This window comes from Microdochium trichocladiopsis, assembly GCF_020744255.1.
Source record: "Microdochium trichocladiopsis strain MPI-CAGE-CH-0230 chromosome Unknown B0I36scaffold_18, whole genome shotgun sequence".
In the NCBI taxonomy this organism is placed as follows: domain Eukaryota; kingdom Fungi; phylum Ascomycota; class Sordariomycetes; order Xylariales; family Microdochiaceae; genus Microdochium; species Microdochium trichocladiopsis.
In genome coordinates this window covers 110,653-133,598 of record NW_025763561.1, presented here as the reverse complement: position 1 = coordinate 133,598, position 22,946 = coordinate 110,653, and the positions used below count along the sequence as shown (strand labels likewise).

At 52.8% G+C, this 22,946-nt stretch overlaps 8 protein-coding genes across 8 annotated transcripts; 3 read left to right on the top strand and 5 right to left on the bottom strand.

Annotated features, from left to right (window-relative positions):
- Positions 1-27: 27 nt before the first annotated feature.
- B0I36DRAFT_279428 (uncharacterized protein) lies at positions 28-704 on the bottom strand. The gene has a single exon (XM_046151455.1). It carries the CDS (start codon positions 275-277, stop codon positions 116-118), a length of 162 nt encoding a protein of 53 aa, XP_046004007.1. The 5' UTR covers positions 278-704; the 3' UTR covers positions 28-115.
- Positions 705-764: 60 nt separating this feature from the next.
- Positions 765-1,445, bottom strand: B0I36DRAFT_211335 (P-loop containing nucleoside triphosphate hydrolase protein; the record flags this gene model as incomplete). The annotated part of the gene is made up of 3 exons (XM_046148913.1): positions 765-1,069; positions 1,133-1,209; positions 1,258-1,445. Coding segments are annotated over 3 exons (570 nt in total), but the record flags the coding sequence as incomplete, so codon positions are not given.
- Positions 1,423-2,909, top strand: B0I36DRAFT_401714 (uncharacterized protein; the record flags this gene model as incomplete). Its single annotated transcript, XM_046161710.1, has 2 exons — positions 1,423-1,755; positions 1,830-2,909. 2 exons carry the CDS (start codon positions 1,423-1,425, stop codon positions 2,661-2,663), a joined length of 1,167 nt encoding a protein of 388 aa, XP_046004005.1. The 3' UTR covers positions 2,664-2,909.
- On the bottom strand, positions 2,695-6,527 carry B0I36DRAFT_378583 (uncharacterized protein; the record flags this gene model as incomplete). The annotated part of the gene is made up of 2 exons (XM_046160706.1): positions 2,695-4,605; positions 6,276-6,527. The coding sequence occupies 2 exons, from the start codon at positions 6,525-6,527 to the stop codon at positions 2,695-2,697; spliced, it is 2,163 nt and encodes a 720-aa protein (XP_046004004.1).
- A 2,739-nt stretch (positions 6,528-9,266) lies between these two features.
- B0I36DRAFT_342190 (uncharacterized protein) lies at positions 9,267-9,958 on the top strand (the record flags this gene model as incomplete). The annotated part of the gene is made up of 2 exons (XM_046156060.1): positions 9,267-9,719; positions 9,805-9,958. A coding segment is annotated over one exon (453 nt), but the record flags the coding sequence as incomplete, so codon positions are not given.
- Positions 9,959-11,448: 1,490 nt separating this feature from the next.
- On the bottom strand, positions 11,449-11,850 carry B0I36DRAFT_356625 (uncharacterized protein; the record flags this gene model as incomplete). The annotated part of the gene is made up of 1 exon (XM_046157654.1): positions 11,449-11,850. One exon carries the CDS (start codon positions 11,848-11,850, stop codon positions 11,449-11,451), a length of 402 nt encoding a protein of 133 aa, XP_046004002.1.
- Positions 11,851-15,083: 3,233 nt separating this feature from the next.
- Positions 15,084-15,842, bottom strand: B0I36DRAFT_401700 (uncharacterized protein; the record flags this gene model as incomplete). The annotated part of the gene is made up of 1 exon (XM_046161709.1): positions 15,084-15,842. The coding sequence occupies one exon, from the start codon at positions 15,840-15,842 to the stop codon at positions 15,084-15,086; it is 759 nt and encodes a 252-aa protein (XP_046004001.1).
- A 1,412-nt stretch (positions 15,843-17,254) lies between these two features.
- On the top strand, positions 17,255-18,902 carry B0I36DRAFT_401696 (hemolysin-III related-domain-containing protein; the record flags this gene model as incomplete). The annotated part of the gene is made up of 5 exons (XM_046161708.1): positions 17,255-17,373; positions 17,422-17,601; positions 17,994-18,191; positions 18,249-18,462; positions 18,517-18,902. The coding sequence occupies 5 exons, from the start codon at positions 17,255-17,257 to the stop codon at positions 18,649-18,651; spliced, it is 846 nt and encodes a 281-aa protein (XP_046004000.1). The 3' UTR covers positions 18,652-18,902.
- Positions 18,903-22,946: the final 4,044 nt, after the last annotated feature.

The window sequence follows — 22,946 nt, the reverse complement described above, 5'->3', positions numbered from 1 at the left end:
GCTACACACGGCGCGCCGCGAATTCCCCGCCAATCTCACGCGACGTCTTCAGCCTCGCGATTGCGTGTCGCTCTAGCACAGTGCGCCTCGGTATCATCTGTGCGAGCACTAACTGCTATTCGCAATCAACCCGTAAGTGACTCACGGGACTCCTTCGAAACGCACCGATAGCCTTCACGGCCTCTTCCCGTCCACTCCGTGGTACGTTGTGAAGAAGTGGATGCTGTTGAATGGACCGTTCCCATGACGTCTGGTACCTAATGGGATACCTATACATTCAGTCATCAGACCCCAGGGTTTTTCGTCTTTCCTTCTTTTTGATCCAATGTCCGAACTTATTGCGTGTCCGCACAGAAGAAAATGGCAATCTGCTTTGAACCCTTTTAGAGGACCAGAAAAGAGAGAGCCTAATAAACCCCCAAGATGTGCTCCGCCCAAACCCACCGCCCGAGAAAACTAACGCCTGCCACTGTCCGGTTACATGTAAGAATTCCGATTCTCCACCGCACCAGCCCCATTATAGTCCAAGTGGACATCTTGCTTCGTCGTAATGGAAGCCTTCAGGTGTTTTTCGCTCATCACTTCCCCCTTATACTCGGCCATGGACTGAGCGAGGAATACAATATTTCTTATCTATGCGGACAGTTAGCGCGGCTCAATCACCAAAAGCGGGCCTCTTACCTCTCGGCCATTGATCTCCTGTTTCGCCAAAGGCTGGCCATCACATCGCTCCTGAAAGCTGGATGTCCGTCTTTGACCCGGGCTTGGTCGAGAAAGTACTTCCAAACAGCCATACGCGCCTCTTGCTTCAGCGGTTCGTACCTCAGGGCCAGATGCACCCGGCTGAGCACCGCCTCGTCAAACCCCTGCAGTCGGTTGGTGGTGAGAAACAGGATGCCATCGTATTGTCCCAGCTCCCGCAAGAACACCGAGACCAGGGTATTGAGTTGCACGTTCTCTGAGCGCTGAGCCAGGAACACATCCGCTTCGTCGAGGAGCAAGAGGGCTTTCCAGCGGCTGGCGATCTTGAAGATGGTTTTCAAGATCGGTTCCACCTTCACTGGATCCACTCCAATCTGGCCAGCAGGGACCTATTTGGTCAGCAAGAAACAGAAGCACGGCCGGGGAATACATCCTGTGCATAGCGGAATTCGAGAGCTCTCTGCCAGCGTCTCTGCCGTCAGGGTCTTGCCCACTCCCGGCGGCCCACTATCACATGTCAGCAGTGGCCTCGTTGGCTGGGGCGAGACAACGCACTGGAGCAGGAAGTTGATCCCGCGTCCTTTCCCTTGGACGAGGTCCTTAAAGCCATCTTCCGGAGTGCACTGCAGATACGTCTTGGTGAGGGCTAGAATGGGCATCTTCTGGCTCTCCGGAATTCTCACGTCGTCAATCGAAGACGGGTTCCATTCGACGTCGCAGATGTTCGTAACGGCAAACTCAACTACGCCCAGTAAGCCCTTCTCAGCGGGCCAGTATTGGATCTGTTTTGAGATGATTGCTGAAGACGGCAGTCTAGTTATCGCTAGAGTTCGCTTGCCGCGACACCCCGATGCCCCGCCTACGATTAGTGAGGAAGACGAACAGTACTCCATCGCATGCGAGGTCGCTACTATGGCCTTTGTGAGGCAGAACGTACCCACCATTACTCTCCCCCAGATATACGCCTATGAAGGCCCCGGGTCCCAGCTTGCTGCCGATGCCGGTGCCATTTACATGCTTTTGGAAGGCTTCTATGGAAATACCCTACAGGATGTCGAACCTGACCTGTGCAATCTATCGTAGGGTTTCTTTCATTGCTTCGATTCCGCCCTACTAACCGGATCTAGATTGCAATCCAGGAGCACATCATATCCCAATGGACGCGGGTACAGGTAGAACTAGCAACTCTAGCATATCCGCGGATTGGTTCCATCTCTTCCGTATCGACAACAGGAGAGCCTGTTATTGGCAGGTTGGCCAGCGCCTCAGCAGAAGGGTTGAGGTGCCACGGCCCTTTCTCTCGTACGGCTGAGTACTTCACTACCGTTGCAGATGCTCCAATTAGCAAACTGGATCTGACGGATACGGATTCGAATGGTGTTTTGTCCTTCACCGTACTTGGCGCCTTTGTCTTTCGCGACATCGTGCAAAACACTACCCTATTCGAGGACAGTGACGCTGAGGGGCGGTTCCCTCTGAACCACATGGACCTTGGTACGCAGAACATCCTTGTTGACGACAGATTCAACTTCCGGGCAATCATCGACTGGGAGTTTGCCCAAACTGCGCCCTGGCAGGTCAATCACTACCCAATGCCATTTCTGCTACTGGAGTCGGACACGGAGATCCAAGGCATCCTTCAGAATCCCAATCACCCTGCGCATGGGAACGTGTCGCGGCAAGAGTTTGCTCGAAGGTTATACACCAAGAAGTTTCGAGACGCCGAGGTAGAACAGGGGAAGACAGGGCGATCCCTCGGAAGCTCATTCGCCGAGGTGTTAAACAGCCCTGCATCGAGGATATATGCTTGCTTCACAAAACTTGGCCGCTTGCCAATGGCAGATGCAGGCCTCGTCCACGAGATGGTGCGGCTCGCCTTTGATTTGGATGCTGAAGGGACAGAATGGTATCTCTATGTTATAGGGGATCGGCTGAAACGAGCAGACAATAAAGCAAGGTAGTTACACAAATACTAGGTTGCCTGGCTCTTGCTTAGGTAGTCGGATCCTTTTGGGCTTCCTGAAGGATCTGCCGCATCCGAATATATAGCCCTCCGTCCTCTCTCTCCCACCACCCACCATTTGGAAATACAGCTTTCCGTAACCGGTTGACCCAAGGTATCAATGGTTGATAATAAGGAGTAAAATTCTCCTTAGCGGTCCTGATGAAGTCCCCCTCATGAGATACTTGCCCTTTCTTCTGCTCCGCCAACTCCTCTGTGTCGATGTAATTCCACTTGTCGAACCGTGCGACGACCCTGTGCTCGTCCGGCCCTTTACAATGGATGCATATCCAGAACAACACCCAAAAGAATGACTCGAGATCGTGCATGAAGGAATGCTGCTCGCCTAGAAGCGCCCCGATTGCCATGAATGCCCTCGTGCCAGTCTTCCCCTTGGCTCCCGAAGCGCCCTCTCGTGGCTCTTTGATGGCGAGATCCAGGTCAATCAAAAGGGAAGGCCAGGAGGGATTATTGACGTCCTCGTTGATCAAGAGGTTATTGATAGAGATGTCTCTGTGCAGGATGCCGGCCTTGCGTAGGGATTCATGCCCTTCAATGCAGCCGTCAAGCGCGGCAAGCAGAGACGTTCGGGAGCTGGCCTTGTAGATAGGAGTTCCATAGTCGCGAAGAATGACACGACGATGCACCCGATTTGACAGATTGCCGCTGGCTTGAGATGTCGAGCAAGACCGCTTGCTGTGTGGCAGAGAGGCGCCGGCTTGACTGGACGATCGTTTCTTGCCAGCAGCTACACTGCTGCTGCGGCCTTTTCGCGAAACTGAGGCCATCGTACTCGACGGGGGGGCTGATCGTTCCGGCCGGTAGTTCGTGGCACTGGTGACGTCTAGTCCTCCTCGGACGTTGTTTCGGACGTCGTCATCCGTTCCATATATCTGAACCGTTTCGTGGTAATAGTGTCTGGCGATGTTGATGACGCCTTTGCTGGTCACCTCGCGCAATAATGCGCCTTCCTCACCGCGTTCCGGATACTGCCATGAATCTTTGATGACGAGCGGTATCTGTGGCTGCCCTTCGCGATGAGCTTTCCAGCATGTCGTAGCCCGACCGGCAACGCAACGTGCACGTTGCATCACCTCGTCAATGATGAGGCGTTCCTTCGAGCCGTTCCGCTCGATCTCGATGAACCGCTGGCCGTTGGCCGCTGTAAATGTTGGATCGAAGCCGAGCTCCTCTTCATTCATCCAGAGAAACCCGAGGACCGTAGACACAAACCGCAGCCCATCTTCGTTGATGTCGAACCGCTCGGATGCGAGGCCCCCAAGCCGATCAAACTCCCATATCCTCATGAAAGATCCGCAGATGGTGAAGCCCAAAACAAAGCGACGAATGTCTTGAGCGGCGAGGACTTCCCTCGCGTACGTGCCAAGGTCTAGCCACGCCTTCGCCGCCGTGTCGGCGGCTGGGTTGCTTTTTAGCTCGCCTGGTACCAGGATTTGTGACCAGTGGCATCGTGAGTCCTTCCCGGCCTTTGGGTTGTCCACGAAGCCGACGTCCAACTTGCGTTCCGCGGTGGAGCCCTGGATTGGCTTGTTGGGCTGTGCTAGTGGCCTTCGTCGATGTGTCGGGATAGACTTGTAATCTTCTGCAAGCGTCGCCAGCTTCTCGCTCAGCTCTGCAAACCAGCTCAATACATCGTCCTGGTTTGCATCTTTTGGCCATCCGCTCCACCCATTACTGAAGAGTGGTTCGCCGCCCTCCATGCACTTCTTGAAGACAGCCTCGGATGCTGTCGTGAGATCTGCCACCCGCCCGAAAAATGTCTCGTGGAATCGAGGGAGCCCGACGTACATAACGCCCAATTCATCCCTGAGGACTCTGTCCACATCCTTACGGTATTCGGAGGAGTTCGCGAAGCTGCTCGTATTGTGAAGCCTGGTAGTCTGTGCCAAACATACAGACAAATTTAACTGCCCGAAGATACAAAACACCCCATCTATTAGGACGGGCTGGTACACACTAGTGCCACGAAAGGCAACAGTATAACGTTAGCAGAAATCTGATAACTATCATGATAATTTCGACGACTAGGCAGAGACCCCCCATTCCCCTGCTAGGTATTTCATACTAGCCTTAAGGAATAGTAGACCAGAGACAAGTCAGTTATTTAGCTATTCTTTCCCACCGGACACAACTGTGACGAATGCTCCCAAGCAGGTTTTGCTAGACAAGCCTTCAGTGCGGTTTGTGCTAACAGGGTCAGTGACGCTTGCGGACTAACGTTCTGTCTTGTCGATGGGTCGGCGGGTGTGCTGTGCGTTGAGCTGCTGGCGTGGCGGTTCAACTGATATTCATAAGAGTCGTTAAAGCGTAGTGCTTCACCTATGGGTAAGATAGATGGTTAGATTGATCACTGAGGTAAGGTACGACTATGACGAGGAAACTATCGAGGTTTATATAACGAATGTCCTTCCCTCATTGATGCCCTGATCGTCTGGTGCTCGCGGTCTGATCGTGTTTGTATCATGGTCGTGTCATGACGCGATCCCGGACTGATCACTCCACGGGGGTGATCGCCCAGTGATCGTGTGGTTGGTGTTGTAGCTGGTGGTTGTTGCTGGTGGTTGTTGCCTCAGGCCGTCATGCATGTGTCCGGGCTGCCTGACCCAACAGTTTGTCCTGCGCTTGGCCGCCTGCTGGCCATGTTCGTAACAACGACACTGCGCTCGACGTGCGGTGTAGCAAAACCGTCGATGTCGTCGTAGCGCTTGCCTGCTGAATGTTGCAGCCTACTGGCGGTATAGTCTTCTGACGGGACGCTGTCGATATTGTTGCTTCTCTTGCTATTCTCGTCGGCGAAGATCAGGCGCGAGGCGAGGATGTCGATGCTATTGGGATGATGTCAGCTGTTAGCAGGTTTGGGCCATTTATAAAACGTTAGAGTGTCGAAATTAGAGGGGCAGACGTACAACATGATGAATGGGAACAGACAGCCCAGAATGTACATAAAACGGTCAACCTGGTCGGCTAGCAGATACGGGTCCTCCACGCGGAAAGAGCCCTCCACGCGGAAAGAGAAGGTTATGGCACGTCCGATGCCGATGAACGCTAGCGAGGCGAGGCGTATCTCGGTGCTGCACATGAGGTAGCGGTACAGCCTGCCGCCGCCTCCTAGCCCGCCCAACTTCGACGCCCGGAGCGTCCTGCTGAACTTCATCAGCAAGAACACGGCGCTCACGGTTTCGGCCATCGCGATGGGCAGGAAGTAGGCCAAGTGCAGGCGGTCAACGAGGGCTGTATGCAGGGCCAGGTGGTCTGGTGAGGGGTCGTTGATAACGACGTAGCGCGTGTCGAGCACGAGTACTGCAATGCGGAAGAAGAAGATAACGACCATAAGCCCCCAGAAGATCGTTAAGAAGATTACACGCTCGATGCCGCAGAGGACAGGGGCCAAGATCGCATAGCCGTAGAAGGGAAGTCCAGCTTCTTGAATCTGTTAGAGCAGGACGAGGAGACCACCGCATTAGTCGAATGTAGTATAGCCAGCTTGAGACAAAGACAGGGACGTCTATGCGCCTCTGAAGAGGGGCATTCAACGGTACATCGTACTCACCATCCACGTGAAGTTCGAGAACGCAGCAGCGACCGCCCTGTTTACCACCGGGTAGTCGGAACCCCAGGCGTAGTAACCTAAACCATTGCCCAGAGCACACGCAGCGGAGGTGATAATCGGCACTAGGAGGACGACCGAGAACTCGCCCACAATGCCAGCGATTATAAGGCCTACAAAAACATTGTTGAGCCCGATAACACTGACAGTGGCGTAGGTCGTTTCGAAGAAAGGTGCTTGTACTTGAGTAGCCATACTTGAAGCCTAGCTTTGAACTGAAGAGTTCCGAATAATGATCGGTTTCGAAGGGAGGAATGTAGGCTTCTATCAGACCGGATTCCTTTTAGGCTTTGCACTGTCGCCGCTGTCGAAATATCAGACATAATGTTGCTGTTAGCATAAGGAGGAAGTATGTAGCGTTGCATAGGGCCTTTTAATAATATCTGGGGTTCGTGGAGAGCCACAGTTCAGTCACAATTCTGTCACGCAGCTTTACCTCTCAGAGTTCCTCTTGATGGGACGTGGCGCCCACAGAAGGGCTTAAGGTGGCTGCGCTAGCCAGGATGGCTCCCCCTGGAAGTGTCTGGACCGACCTACATTTAGACACGGGGAGAGCCATGTCGAGATCAGCAGCACAATCCATGTTAGAAACCCTACACCCCAACTACAAGCATGCAAAATATCAATCTGTCGGAACTGCTGTGAAGGAGACAAGACAAAATACACTGCGCGCGAGAGGTATCGCGAGCGCAATATCAATAGCTTCGACTGCGTAATTGATAGCGTTGTGGAAAAGGTTTGATTGTGGTTCTGTGGAACATTGTGGTGTGCTCTTAGAAGTCCAACAGCCACTATTTCCACAATTGTACTAGGCAATTGGCAGGCACGCAGAGCAGGAAAAAGGTGCGAGCAAGCCGCCCCGAACAGTTAAATTAAAGGCAGTTGAAGGCCGCCACAATAGCCAGACTGGTGATGGTTCCAGAGTTCTGTATGGTTTTAACTGGGTGGGAGCGCTTTGGACCTGGTAAAATCCGCGCATGCCATGGACCCTGTGGTGTGGTAATTAACACTTCCATTAGGGTGTCATACTTGCGCGCATGAGAGGGTGAAGAACGCATAACCTCCAGTGCGGCTTGCCACCACCAAATTGACAGACTCCAACCGGTGAGCTGTGGCGCTCGTCTAGTCGGTTTTCGGACATATCGGGATGATGGTGCGCAAACAGAGCAGGACAGACTGCGCAGAAAGTATACCTGCAATGCCTGGAGGCAGACAGCAAGGGCGAGCGGCTATATTAACAAATATGCGGTTAACATTAGCTATGTTTTGTGATGGTTTTGGTGCTTGAAGATTACCTTAATTATATCAAGGCTCGAATGCGCACAGTGGAAGGACGCTAAAGTGAAGGGGTACGAGCACAGCACAAGCAGAGGGTTCGCACAGAAGTACTGGCGCAGTGTATGTATGTACAAGGGAAGGTCCCAAGATCAAGCCACATTGAACTCTGCTCCCTTCCAACCCCCCTGCCCCTACCTCCTGCATTTTATTTTCCTCGCCCATTTCTCGCCAACCCCCAAGCGCCTTCGTTGCTTTTTCTGCCCGCTTTCGTATTGCTAACGTCCTCGAACTCAGCCACTGACTATTGCCTCAACCAAGCCTTGGTTCTCATGCCGCCCGATCCTATTTCTTATACCGTTGATTATCTTTTCTGGCTTACATACACCCTCTTCTCTTCACACGTGTGCTTTAGTTTTTATTGGTATGCATGCCGTCGGACTGTCCGATTGCATCAGCGCGCGCATGCGTGCAGGCAAAGGAGCTGCACTCAAGAGTCACACAAGTACCCGCACATGTGACAAAACACACAGCCTCTTACGCCGCCCGGGTGCATGTGCCCGTTAAGCGTTTGTGTAATTTGATGACGTGGTGGCCGGCGCTGGATCCGGTTGGGTACATTGTGGTGTGGGATTTGGGGATCGATCAGCCCCCAAAATATCGGACCTATGTCCGAGACTCATTTTGGCAAAAGGGGGTTGGCCCGGATGATGCTGTTGGCCGCGAAACTTATTTTTTTCCGCCTTCCCCGCTCCTAGCGCGTCGAGGAGACGGAACTTGTGACAAGTCCCTCCGCGCGGAGGACAATACCGAAGCCTAGCTGTTTTTGTAATCGTGGCGCCCTGTTAGCGAGAGTTGGTGGCGTCTTCTGGCTCCAAGACAGAACAGTGTGTGATGAGGTGCTACTCTTGGATGTCGAGATCGACGAAATGTCCCTTTCAAAAGAGGAAAGTCTGGAACGTGAGTCCACTTGGATTGATGCATCATCCGGCTCACGGCGCCACACCTGTCATACCTAATGTCTAACAGGCTGGATTGAAAAATGCTAAGGTGGTGAGCCGGGGCAGGTGAGGAATGATCTGATCATGGGAGGAAACAACCCCAGAACCAAACCAAATCACCAAAGATTCCCAGGTTGCGGTGGTGTCGTTCCACGGCAGAGTGACTAAAGTAAGGGGCAATGGAGGAGCCTTCGGGGCCTGTAGACTTGCTACCTAGTGCGGAACATGCTGATCAAGGTTCTGAGGAGAGGATCTCATTGTCGCAAAGAGGAAAGATGACAGCCTGAATTGTGCGTGTGTGATGATGATGTCTGTCAGAAAAGGTGGTGGTGCCGGGGCACGGGACAAGGAAGGCATCTTGGCGTGGGAATACGACGATGGAAGGATTCTCGCAGCGAGGAACGCTCACGGCCGGGGACGGAGGTGGCTTGCTCTCGTGAAGGCGGCTGGGTACACATGCCCAACCTGGGAACGGCGACGGCCACAAACACTACAACTCTTGACGCGTTGGAGGCGGATTAGGAAGATATCATGCACGATGACGGGCTGCGTACTCTGTGGGGAAACCTAGTCTATCTACGGGTACAATGAAGTATTCCAGCGTAACACGGGTCCAGACGGTGGCCTAAGCTCACTTTCCCAACTCCCACAACCAGGAAAAGGGACCGACACGGCTTTATACCTCGGCTTTTTCCTCCGAAATGTCATCCTCGGGCGACTCCTCCTGGCTGTAGAGGTCCTTGCCACCATCCTGGCCGTCGACGGGGGCGGAGCCGAAGGTGTACCTGCACGAGTTATCAGGGCGGCGAGAGCGCAAAGGAGACGACGCGGCAGGTCGATGGTGCTGTCTGAGTGTTGGACTGGGACATCAGGGAAGCGTCGCGAGCCTGGCGAGCCGGGACACGCGAAGGTAGCATGTCATACAGGTCGGCCTCGGTCCGGGCTTGATGCGAGGAGATGCTGTGCGGCAGGCGTTCGCGATGAGATGGCGATTAGTACGCATCGGCAGCTAGCACCAGACGCTGGCGAGGGCGGCGAAGGCGCAATCCTCCATGTTGGAAAGGCGTCCAACAGACGCAACTGGATCCAGGCGAATTGTTGTCCATGTTGATCGAACCCTTCAAGTTTCCGTGGTACTGCGGCTGTCGGTGCTCGACGCGGTCGGTGCGGCCATTGAGGGAGCTGTGCTCTGTATTGTGTCCAGGAGCGCACTCAACAAGGTCTGGTTGGTGTTGCAGCTGTTGGTTCGAGGGGGGCGCGCAGGAATTGCCGTTGAGGACGAGCCGGTTATCGCGCCTTGAGGACGGCGCTGGAGAGGTTCAACTCGGCTTCGATGCGCATGCAAGGAACGTCCTCGAGGACGCCGAGAGGGGCAACAGATTTGGGGTGAGAACTGTGCCAGGACGGACCGGCCCCACTATCGTTGGAGCAGCCACCTTGTGGCTGACACGGCACCACCGTCCTGCCGCACCCATACAAACGCACTGGCAGCCGCCGTGGCTGATACGAACGGACCGGAGATGACGCTTGGTCCCTCGATGAGGTTTGGTCGCACACATCATGAGCTAGCAAGCATACAGAGCGCGAACGCATCCTTCGATCAGCTAACCCGGGTATGGTACGAGTTCTCCTCGGTATTAACTTCTTCCTTCTCCACTTCCTAAGGGGCGGGCCCTCAATGGCGGTCACACAGTTAGGTCAACCTGCGAGGCTGCCAATGTCCGTCTGGCAAAGAGCTCCCTGGAGCTCGCACGGGAACCCCGGACCACTCTGCGCGGAGCCGCCGTGAGATCGGAGTCAGCCCGCGCAGGGTCAACTGACCAGCGGACTATCTCCTAGCTCGGACCGTAGCCTCTGCGCCATATCGCGGAACTCTTGGACCTCGATGCGCTGGGCGAGATCGCTTAGTGCTCGCCTGCCGCCTTCCCACATGATCCTCACCGTGCCTCTCTTCTACAAGCGTCATATATTTTGTGGTCATACTGAACTCGCATTCGAGCCATCTGCATGGCAGCACTAATGCCCGTCTCGGAATGTCACAAAGATTATCGGCTTACCAACCCTCTTATTCTACCTCATAACACATAAAGAGAAGCTGCGAAGTGGAGTGCAACATTGTCCCCGACTGATTGTGAAATACATAAGGGGTGGGCTAATATTGCCTTTCCGCCGCTGTTCAACAGTAACTCCTAGAATCTATCGACGACTCCTACCAGCCTAGAGGTAAAATGAACCAGTCCTGATACCTCGTGCCTTAATTGAATCGCCTTTTCTTCAACTCCCATTCCTCTTCCATCCACTTGTCTACCAAAGTCCGACTTTCCACTTCCTGTAGATGCGCGGGATCAGAGAGTGAATGGTGTCCTGCTGTCCTCTTCCCGATTCGACAATTTGTCGGTCTGATAGCGCCACTATTAGACTTGACTTTGCTGGTGGAATTACTCCTGTCATAATTGTTCCCGTTGACCACGAAACCTGTTTCGGTGGTGCGTCTCCTTATTGGGACTCTTCTACAATCGTATTGCCCAAACCTGAATAGAGAGGAATTTTGAGAGGAAGCTCTGTACGTGGTTTCGCCATCTGCTTCCTCCGAAGCAGGGAAGAGGAGGTCCGACAGCGCTCGAGTATTCTTGCCATCATTCTTGTGCTCGGAGAGCTCTGCACACTTGCTTTGTGCGAGCAGGTATGTTGCTGGCCATCGCCCAGAGAGCTGAGTCATCGTCGATTGATTAGATACGTCTCCCTCGAGTTTCAGACAACACTGGCCTGCGACCTGTTCCAAAACTTGACGAAGAATGTAGAGTCCCCCGAGGCTTTTGTATCCTTGAACATGGTACAGTTCATTGCTGAGAGTTGGGAGACATATCCGTTCTTGTGCATCCAATAGAGAAACCAACGGCTCTAATTTGGCATAAGTCATACCGGGGATGATAGGCTAGTTCCGCTTGCATGCGGAGAGTGAGGTACGTGCTGCTTGGAATAGACCATGGCTCCAGTAATACACCCCAAACCGAGTTCGGGACTTCGTACTTGCGAGAAAGGTGACGAGCGGCGTGAGCTAGGTCCTCTAGCTTGATGGACGGCTCAGTAAAACCCCAATTGCACTTCTCTTGTGGTGGAGCAAGATTGAGCGCACGAAGCACATATTTCCTGATTTCCGAGTTTCCAGTTTGAGCTCCGGTTTGATGGAGGAAACAGGTCTCTGCCCGGTGAGCAAGAACTGCACCGTCCTTTACCTCCATTTCGTACTCGCGAGACAAGCTCAGCGATGACCAGATGTCGCAGACTTGTCCCTTGTCGACCTTGAGTAGCTCGCTGACGTCTGCAACCGATTTCCCTCCAGCTCACAAGAGCACAATGATGATACTACAGCAAAATGCCATCCAAGATTGCTCGGCGTTGAAAGAATTAGCCCGCTTGCTTTGCTCGGTACCATGCGAAAACTATCCGGCGGGCAATCTCCGCTATCCAGGAACTTTCTTCAACATCGTTGGGGCCTGTACACAATGAGGACCCGATGACAATAATAACTCTAGGTAAATATCTGGATAACAAATACTTCTTCGTCTTATTTCATTACCAGATTTTCATAGATATTTGTTGTGGTCACTTGGCTTCTGATTGACTGTTAATTGGTTTGCAACCGACCCGTTAGTTCCTGGGTATCGGTTCGCGATTACCTAATCTTCGCATGACCCCCAATAGCTATAATCCTACGTACCGATCTCGCCCGGTGCGCTATAAGACTCGTACCCAGTTTCAACTTCAAGGTCGAACAAAATCGCTTTGTCTGCACCACCTGAAACCGGTCCGTGGAGGATGTCGACTCGGGCTTGCGCTATTGCTCTGCTTTTACCAGTCAGCAGTGTGCTTGGACTTCAGCTGATTTTTCCTGGATCCAGGAAGTTTACATTACTCAATACTCCTTTACTTCTCATCTGGAATCCGTCATAATGTCGAGTAACTACCTTCCTCCAGAAGAACGCCGCCACTTTTGTTGCGCGACCAATGCACTTGCTGGGTTCCCTTTGTGCTAGCACAGTTGCACTTCCCTTGTCATTTTGCTGAGTCAGCTGGTACCTCACCTAATTATGGGAAGAACAACCACCCAACGACCAGATGGAGTTTACCGCCTGCCAGGTTCGGTGGTTTCGCCAGCAAGGCTCGCTTGGGCGAAAGGATAGAGCAGATTGGTAGGCCGAGTGTTATCCTGAAGGTGATTTTGGCCCATGATCCCAATTTCTTGATTTCCTGGTCCGTACGCGATTCCCTTACCTACCCATGACCTGACCTCCCTTACTGTGATGCCGGTAGACGAGCGAGGATCCAGTTACCGTAGGTAAGAGATCTTCGAAATAGCTTATGTATTATCTGATAACGAAGGTAAGGTGATCTTAATATTATCTTCCCACTTCCCTCCGCCATCGAGACCGACATGGGCAGAAAGCTTGCGAGACTGTGGTTGCATTCCGACGCAGACATCGTGCGGCGCGACTTGGCTCAGCTGGGAACAGGTCGACTGGAGATCGGAGACGTCGGGCGGATGCGGTCGCCGTTATGCAGAGTGCGACCCAGATAGCGCTGGCGCCCCGCGCGCGCCAGCTTTTAGGTGTTTATTGCTGTTTCTGCACGGATTTGTTACGTGCACAGACCATTTGTAGAACATCACATATCTCTTGAGGGAACGAGAGAAGCATCGATGTGTCCACGGTCGACATTGCATATATATGGAGCCCTAGGATTTGCCTGAATTCTGGGGCGGAATAAGTGAGTAGGTCTATCACTAAAGGAGACTGGTCATGTGGCCTGTTGTCTTTCCAAGAGAATCCATACTTTACAAATATTACTATTGTATTCTGTCTGCATTGATGTAGTGACGCCGGCTATTGAGTTGCTACGATAAATCTCGCCCTGGCTTGAAGACTTTTCCCTTTACCAATTTACTAGTCGTTGATCCATTGAGTTCTTCTAATAGTCCTCCAATTTCCAATGTTTCCCCACAGGCAGCTTGCCCTCTTATTTCCTAAAGCCCCCTACTCTCACACCATGGCGATCCCAATGCGGACTGTAATAGCGACCTGCTTCGTCCAAGCCCCCCGACGCTTTGTTTTCCCTAGCATAAAAAAGGTTGATCCGACAAATGACCTCATAGACCGTTGCCTTGCGAGGAAGGTCAATGACAGCTTCACCCACAGTTCCGCCCTCCTCATTGAACTTCTTTACATATAGTTTTGCTCCCTTCCCGAACAAAACAGCATTAGGGTTAACTAGAAATTTCCCCCCATCGCTGTGAACCTTCACGTCCCAAGCGTAGTTCCCATTACTCCAGATCCACTCCATTTTAAGTAGCTTAGAGGGCTTGTAGGTTACTCGGGTATTTATATCTTTGAGAAAGTCGTATACATAGTCGTACCTGACGCTTTTCATAACAACGGGTTGATGTATCGCAGTCATCCACATTTGACAACGAGCAAACAGTGAGGGACTCCTTGAGGACATGAAGTCTTGCTGGCTTATATAGGCGACAAGGCAGACTAAAAACTGCTGGTATGTCCACCCATCCCGTTTATAATTATCGATGACTTGATCTTGTAGTCTTTTCCTCTTCTTAGTCGTGTGCTCCCAAGTCTCGATTTCTTTCGCCAAGGACAATCCCGGTTCCCAAAACCATTTACTCTCGACCTCATTTGTCCTTTGTGAATCCTTGGTCGTTTCGGGCTTTTCAAGTGTCGTGATCTCAGTGGTGAGCATTTGTATTCCCGTATCCCTATCTGTTTGATGCTGGTTTTCTATTCGTATGAGTTCTTCCTCAAATTCACCTTTTATTTCAGCAAATTTGTTCTGCACAACAGCATCATAATATTGCTGGAACCTCGGTACCAGGGCTGGAAGCGCTGCCCACTGCCGTTGCCGCTCCTGCCAACTCCATTGCTCTTCTGCATAATCAGGACACCGAGACTGAATGACCCATCTGTCCATTGCCATGGATATTGTATACCATGTTACCAGATTCTCGTCTTCGATCTGCCCGATAGTCTTGGACATGTACCTAATGATAAGCAAGAACGTTGTAGGACGCGAACTTGCGGTCACGGTTGGAGATGATATTTCGTTGAATACCCCAGTCCTTCCGAAGCACTTGGCGCGCCAGTGCATTGGCCCAGTCTTGGGTCGTATAGTGATCGTGGCCCGGAATCAGAAGAGTACGCTTCGGCGTAGCGCACGTTACAACTAACCGTGAGCATGCAGCTGCAATGGTCGAAATAGGTCTTGCCTATCAATTGCCAGGTGGTGTTGTGGTGTGCAGGCAAGCCGACGATGAAGTCCATGGCAATGGTTGATCTGGGCAATTCACCGGGTCGATAGGCTGATAGTCGCCAGTTGGGTTCTCATGGCTGAGCTCGCAAGCAGGACAATAGACTACGTGACTCTTGATCAGGTTGGCTTTGCTAGCGAAAGACAGGTCTGACGGGTCTTAAAGCATATTATTGACTTCCCTGTGGTGTTGGTCGTCATGGTTCATGGCAACACTTGACGAGGTTGTGCGAAATGCAACGGTTGCGGCGGTCGACCCTGTCGTAAAAAAGGCGACAGTGATCAACCTCGAAGGGTAGCCAGGGCGGGAGAAATTGACAGCGGCTACCTTGTCTGCCGAGTTGTCGAAGTCGCGATGGCGACCATGGATTTGCAGTACTTTGTGGGGTTCCATGATGGCTCCGGACGCGGAGAACCACACCTCGTCCAGAATTGCGGGCTCGTCATATCTCTTGAGCACACCTACGGCGGCATCCTCCTCATCTTGGACCGCACGCAGTCCACTTAGGTCATGCGGCACGTAGTTGGACGCGCTGGTCAGCCGGCGATTACCGCGACTGTGCAAGTTAGTTCGGTGAACGATGCGCTTGGTATGGTGCACGTAAAGCCTATACTTGGTGGCGTCATGATCAGTTAGCACAACAGCTAGCAAGGTGCACGACTGGACAATAGTGCGGAGGCGGGGCACAGCCCACATAAGGCAAGCAACTGCGAGGAACAAGGACATATATTTATGACGACGAGGTGGTAGACCTGAATTGATCTCTTTCCCCCAGTCCGTGACGTGCGGCTGGTCAGGCTGGGCAGGGGCAGCCACCAGACCGCTAGAGCCTGGCGACGCCACGTCCCTAAGGCTGGTGTCCGTCAGCTGGGCTGGCGACAAAGCGACATCAATATCGCTCTTACCAGACTCGGGCATTAGCACAATCCGCGTTGTATTGTATATCGCCCCTGAGGAGGATCGACATGTCTCAGGCCTGCCACCAGGCCGCCAGCATACCGCGCGCTGTCCTCCCCAGGCCGTGCCTGCCTCTTAAGGTTCGTACGCACAGGTGGGTTTCCAATCATCTATCACGTGCAGCCTCTCTCTCGCTCCTCTCTTCATGGCGCCCCGCCCAGCGAGTGGCCATCGTTTCCACGCCAGTCGCCCGCAGGTGCCGGCACCAGGATAAGACAACATGAAGGCACTTCTTACCCCACTCCACGACGCTATTTGAAACGGTAACCGAGATAAGTCCACGGCCATGGGATGTGTGTATCCGTAGAGACGTGCTCTACATGTTCTGCAGCCGAGTGTGGATCCCAGACATGGCGGCTACCTACATTGCGTCAACTGGTGTGCGCCTTATCATATTTGTCGCAAGTATCAGAGGAGTGGCCAGAAGTATCCAATCCAGCCGAAGTTGAGGCCGAAACCTTCCATAGACAGCCCATACATGTCAACAAGGCGCCAACCGTCGAGTCTGTTTAAAACACCGCCAACGCAAAGCGGGAAGACTCCATGAAACATTGCAAGGCAGAGCACCAATGAAGGCAGTCACCCCACGCGGGGACCTAGAGACCCAATCATAGTCGCTGGTACGTTTCTTCAACTATTGAGGCATTAGTTGGACGTCTGCACAGCCCAAGAAAGTTAAAAGTCGGTAAGTTGAAGACCCGGTTACCCCCGCCGTCAGCCTTTGACGAGTGGCAGCCTTGGCTAGAGTGGCCAGTGTCGCTAATTGCACTAGTGCTGTGAAACTGCGCACTGCCTGCGAGGCTGAGTCGGGGTTGGTCCCACTTTGCTGCGCCAGTTGCAAGAGAGCTTGCAACACTCTCGACAGTTTTGCTTATCACGTGCTTAGCTACCTAACCCTCGCGCTGGTCCGAGTCCAGGCTCATGTAATCGAACATATGCCGCTCGTTTCCAATCAGTTAGCTTACAGCCCTCTTCACGGCGCGGGTGCCGCTCTTGTTCAAGTAGTCATCTTCAAGGGCGCCAGTGAGCGGGTGGGTCAACATATACGTCATAATCTCACTAAATACCAACATCGCCTGAAAGAGAAGGACGGCCGTTTGATGGCCAAGTGCCCGGCTCTTAAGTATGACCGAAATCCGGAGTGGAATAATATAGTGGATAACCGGAATAATGCTTGTCGTACTTTATCGAAGAGACAAACAATCAAGTTGACCGTCGCAAACAATGAATGCTCCACTAACGGGTATAATAAGTGAACCTTTAGCTCCAAGTAGCTATGTTATCGGTCGCCAAACTTGATCGACCTACTCTTGCTTAACGATACTGCAACTTTCACTTCATCACGGCAGAGTTTGGCTGCCGACATATTGATAATGTCACCTACTAGAACAGCAGATCATATACAGGGCCAACTGTCGCCCAAAAGCCTTATGTTATACCATGCGATTCCATCATGGCAACAGGATAATGAATTCCTACTCTCTGGATATCGGTACGTGCGCTTGAAAACTTGGCTAATGCATGGCTAATCCTGTTGTAGGCCAATCTCCGGGTCTTTATACGTATCACTACGCAGCATTCTGTATATGGATAACGAGACTGTGAACATCGTTTCACATATGTCTGGTTGTATCGCATTCACCACAATCCCATTCTTTCTTCATCATATGCATCATCCTACGATATCGCACTACTGCTTCGGAGTGGCCTTTTGTTTCGCGTGCTCCGCCATGTAAGCCCGTTGCTCAATTTCTCCGGCGAGATTATTGTACTGACGTTGAGAACATCTTCCACTTCCTGTTGAACTGGGGCGAGTGAGGAACGACCTGATCGTGGGAGGAAACAACCCCAAAACCAAACCAAACCACCAAAAGTCCCCAGGTTGCGGTGGTGTCGTTCCACGGCGGGATGTGCTGCTGAGGGCACCGAGGCAGGTCAGAATTATCAATAAGAGAGGGGAGCCAACCTATCTCAAAAGGCAGAAAGCCCCTTGAGAGAGGATTTTTGAGAGAGGGAACTCGGCGATGCCGTGTCTTCGGTTGTGTCTATGGGAAAGAGAAAACGCAGTCTAAGTACATAAACCAGAGCACTGTGGGCCCCTGCCTTTGTCAGCCTGGTGATCCAGCCCGGCCCCGTCACACTGTCCAATCACAGTCGCAGCTGGGCCCAGTCCTGCAATCGCCTCGATTATTTAGGCATCGTGGTCCTCGTCTGGAGTGCTAATGCACCCATGGTTCTTTCGGACTGTCCGGCATCCCGGACCTGCAGAGATTCTACAGCTCGATTGTATGCTATTCTTATCAGCAGTTCGTCTGAGCATATCTGATTACCGTTTGGTTTCAAGAATATCATCACAGCTGCCATGAGTGTGGTGTTCATCTTTGGCCATAACTTTGGCTTTTCTGCCTTTAGAAAGTGGCGTGTACTTGTCTACAGCATATCCGGCTTGGGTTCACTCGCATCACTGTTACATAGCCTTCAAATCAAAGGCTGGGCCGTTCTGGTAAACCACCTGTCCCTTGGGTGGTTGGCTTGTACGATGTCACTTAATCTCATCGCCGCAGCTGTCTATGCCTCAAGGGTACGTCGCCTCCGATCCTTTATATAAGACCCAACATTGACGTCCTGGTTGTAGATCCCCGAGAGATGGTTTCCATATAGGTTCGACCTTGTTGGAGCTAGTCATCAGATTTTCCATCTCTTAGTTTTGATAGCCACGTTCACACACCTAGCAGGCCTTCTTGCAACTTCTCAATATGCCTCCAGGTGATCGCCTCATGGCCTAGCACAACATCGCGGCTTTCTCAAATGCTATACCTACCCGGTCGACACTGCAGTAGTGGGGCATATAGACCCCAGGCAGTTGACTCAAGTATGGGGTGTAATAAGACAGGACGTGTAGGTATCTAGGTGAGGAGGTTTTAGGGATCTCTTATAACATTCTCAAGAAGATATAAGAAAGAACGGGTACGCAAATGTAAGACTTTAATGAGGTCGAAAATCAAATTGAATCAAAGAGTGGTAACTAGTGATGTCTAGGTGCATGCTATTGTAAAACATTGCGATGGCTTCAAGCCTTATGTACAACTCTATGAACTGCTGAAGTTCAAGGTGATGCTGGATGACTAAGCACCAGACGAAGCATATAAATAGACATCGTGAGATCCTGCAGCATGAGATAGACTTTCTTCCTTACAGAATACAACATATGCAATTCCTACTCCCATACCTGCTTCTTTTCAACATACACAAACCCCTAATCAGACTATCCCGCGCTGCTTTGACACAACATACAATATAAGCTTCCTAATCCTTACCTTGCCTTTGCAACATACCTCGTCGACCCGCCGCCTTCGTAGGCTCGGCTATCGGGCGCCGTCTCTCCCCTCTCATAAGCCCAATCCGTGTTACTTGGGGTCACCTCCAGGACCCTAATAGCGGCGCCAACCTGACCCGCCGTTCAACCTCGCCGCAACTATAGATGCCAGGAATATCATCCAGACCTTCTGGACTGCTTCGGTTTTGGACTGCTACCCTTTCTATCCCCCTCCCCATCTGAGATTGTTTGTCCTGACTGGGAATTGGATCCGTAGCACCCAGCTCTCTCCCGAACTCAAACAGGTCAGAATTAGCTACGGTATGTATAGTGAAGATGATGTCCTCGTCATACTCTAGAAGATGTACACCCTCGCGTCCTCATTCGTCCTCGGAACTCTGCATATCTTGAAACAATTCGGCCATGGCACGAATAGGTCTTCCGTCAGGCTATCCAGAACTTCCAACCTTGCGCTCTCTAACCAAGCAACTGGTACCACTTTCTCCACAACCCCCCCGCTCCCGCCAGTTTTACTCGTTGGACAGCTATGACCATGGTGTCACGATCCGACCTCCGGGGTCAACCGTCCGGTCGGGCTTCGGTGGGTTGCTGTCCTGCGGGTAGGTAGAGCCGTCGCAATATCACTTCCTGTCGAATGTCGTTCTCTCTGGGTGTTGCCGTGTCTCTTGGAAGAGATACCACTCTCGTCAATTGAGTGACTGGTTCAAGTGATGTGTGAGAATGATACTTAGATTGATCGCTGAAGTACAAAGGTAATGACTGTCTGACTAGGAGATCCATCGCGTCCATATATCCTTTGTCCTTCATTGTGGTCATGCCTTGTCCTTCTGACGGTCATGGTGGTTCGTTCGTGACCGTCGGCCTTGGCACCTTCGACGGTCGTGCAGCCCATGCATGACCGGTGGTACCGTACCCGTCCCTTATCCTTATCGTGCTTACGTAAGAAACCTGTGACATGCCCTGTCGCATGATCCGCCCTTGTCCTTGGCCTGATCTTGCGACCTAGTTGTGTGTGTGCCTTTCGTTTTGTCCACACAATCGTCCTGTAAGGCCGTGCCGGCTTGACGGTGCGGATGCGTATCGGCACCTTGTCGGCACCCTGGCTGCACCGCCTCGGCCGTGCCACACCCACGGTGCCACGCCAGTGTGCGTAAGGGACAATGCACGGTGGCGTTATCGATACGGCACCACATCGGTGCCAGATCGCGAAGGAGGGCAAGGAGGAGCTTCCCTTCTTCAAGAATTAGTCTTGCAGTAATACGACCCCTACCAGCCACTCTTGACTACCTAACTTACCTACTTATGGTGTGACCCTTACAATTCTAATTCTTCTACTTAAGTTACCTAGTAGGAGATGGCTGGACGAAGAAGCGCGCGAAACCGGGCCGAAGAGGTCCCGGTTCGCCCGAATTTCGACGAGAGGTCCTCGCAGCTAAGAGGGAGTAATACGATACCCCTCCAAGACGAAAACGACGTACTCCAACAAGTCGGTACCGATACGGAAGCGATACGAATCCACAACGAGACCGAAGCGATGGACGAGAGGATCGCCGCGCTAGAGAGCCTCCAGCAGAAGCGTCACCGGTACCAGGAGCTCCTCGCGACGCTCCAAGACGACGCGGGACTTTCGGACCAGTTCAACGCGATCCTACAGCAAAACGGCCTCGCTTCGCTACCGCTTCCATCCCGAACCCACGGGAAGGATATGAAGACCGAGAACATCCCAACTTTCGAGACAACCTGGTCCTTTCGCAAGCGTCAGGACTGGCTGAACGACCTCTCCCTTGCCTTCCGGCGGGCTAAGCAGACCCTTAGTACGAACGAAGCCCGGATCCTCTACGCTCTCGACCGAATGGATGCCGATTCGCGGGCGAGATGGCAGCGATACGTTAGCGAGCTCCCAACACCCGAAGAAGAGGAGGAGGCGTACCAAGACTGGGACGGATTCGAGGACTGGACGCTTAGCATCCTACAAGGTGCCGAAAACCAGGAGTTTCTCATCGCGCAGGCACTCGAGAACGCAGCGCAGAGGGAGTCTCAGGACCCAAGAGAGTTCGACTTATACCTAAACTCATTGGAGGACCAACTCGACGCGGAATCGGAACAAACCCGGGTAATGCGCTTTTATACGAAACTACGCCCCGAGTTCCGGAACTACCTTGCGGGATTCGGTGGCGATAAGCAGGCGACTCGGGCCCTTATCGTATCCTGGGCGCAGACGAAGTGGGAAGCTTGGAGGGCCGCTCAGGGCCCAAACAAGCGGAAGAGATCCCCCGAGAGGAACCTAGCTACTCGCTACCGGAAGGACGACTATCGGCGCCCCGAACGGGCTCGAAAGGGTACCGACTGGGCACCGAAGAGGGCAGAGAACGATTTCAACCGAGGAGCAGGTTCCCGGAAGAACGGTGTCTCCTCGGTCACTGGTAAGGTGCTCCGCTGCTACACCTGCGATAGCGACGAACATCTATCTCCCGCTTGCCCAAAGAAGATACAGGGCCGAAACGCCACCGTTGCGGAGGCAAGACAGCACCGAAGCAGCTCGAGAGGGTCTCACACGAGCAGCAGGGGGAGGAGTCGGGGAAAAGCCCCGGCCCAGTAGCTGAACCCGCGCCTGCTGAGCCTCTCTTACCTATGCGGGTTACTCCCCGATTTTACACCCGAGTACGAGTCGGAACCGGATCGACAGCGATTCACACCCACGCCGATCTCGACTCAGGCGCAGAGATCGACTGCGTTAGCCGCGAGCTAGCGGATAGGCTCCGTTTCCAGCCCGCAAAGCTACAGGCCCCCTTTCTACAAGCTATCGGCAACCTCTCCTGCCAGACCTATGGCGTTTTCTGGGTCCCTCTCGAAGTAGTCGACTCGAGAGGCACCTATCGGGCCTTGAAGGTACCCTGCGTAGCCGTGGACCGAGACCCGGACCCCCGAGGAAGCCCGGTGCTCCTTGCTAGGCCGACTCTCACGCAGCACCGAATTGTCCAAGATCACAGCACGGATCGGTGGTGGTTCGCTATCGAGACGCCCAAGTGCGAGATCTTGAACGCGAGACGGTTCCGAAAGGAGGCCGAAAAGGTAGCGTTCGTCTACGCGATTATCACCAAGGAGCACGCTGAGGAGGACTTGCCACTACCAGACGAGGAGGCAGAGCCCCGGTTTGAAGTGAAGGCTATCCCGAGCGAATTCCATGACTTCGCGAACGTTTTCGACCACGCCAAAGCAAGCACACTACCTCAGACGAAGGGGACAGACCACTCCATCGACCTGATCGAGGGCGAAACGGCACCGTATGGACCTATATACCCCCTCGCACAGAACGAGTTGAAGGCGCTCCGCGATTATATCGAGGAGAACCTGAAACTAGGTCGGATCAGGCCCTCAAAGAGCCCTGCCGGGTCCCCAATCCTCTTCGTACCAAAGAAGGACGGGACCCTACGCCTCTGTGTCGACTACAGGGGACTCAACCGCGTAACGGTAAAGAATCGGTACGCATTACCACTCGTTTCGGAGATCATGGACCGTGTCCAGGGGTCTCAGTTCTTCTCCAAGATCGACGTCAAGGACGCCTACTACAGGATTAGGATCAAAGAGGGAGACGAATGGAAAACAGCGTTCAGAACTCGCTACGGCCATTTCGAGTATTTAGTGATGCCCTTCGGGCTCACCAACGCCCCGGCAACGTTTCAGCACTATATCGATACTGCTCTAAGGGGTCTGGTCGACGACTTTTG

Coding starts and splice junctions, on each gene's coding strand:
- B0I36DRAFT_279428 (XM_046151455.1), bottom strand. CDS start 277: ATGTATAGGTATCCCATTAGGTACCAGACGTCATGGGAACGGTCCATT.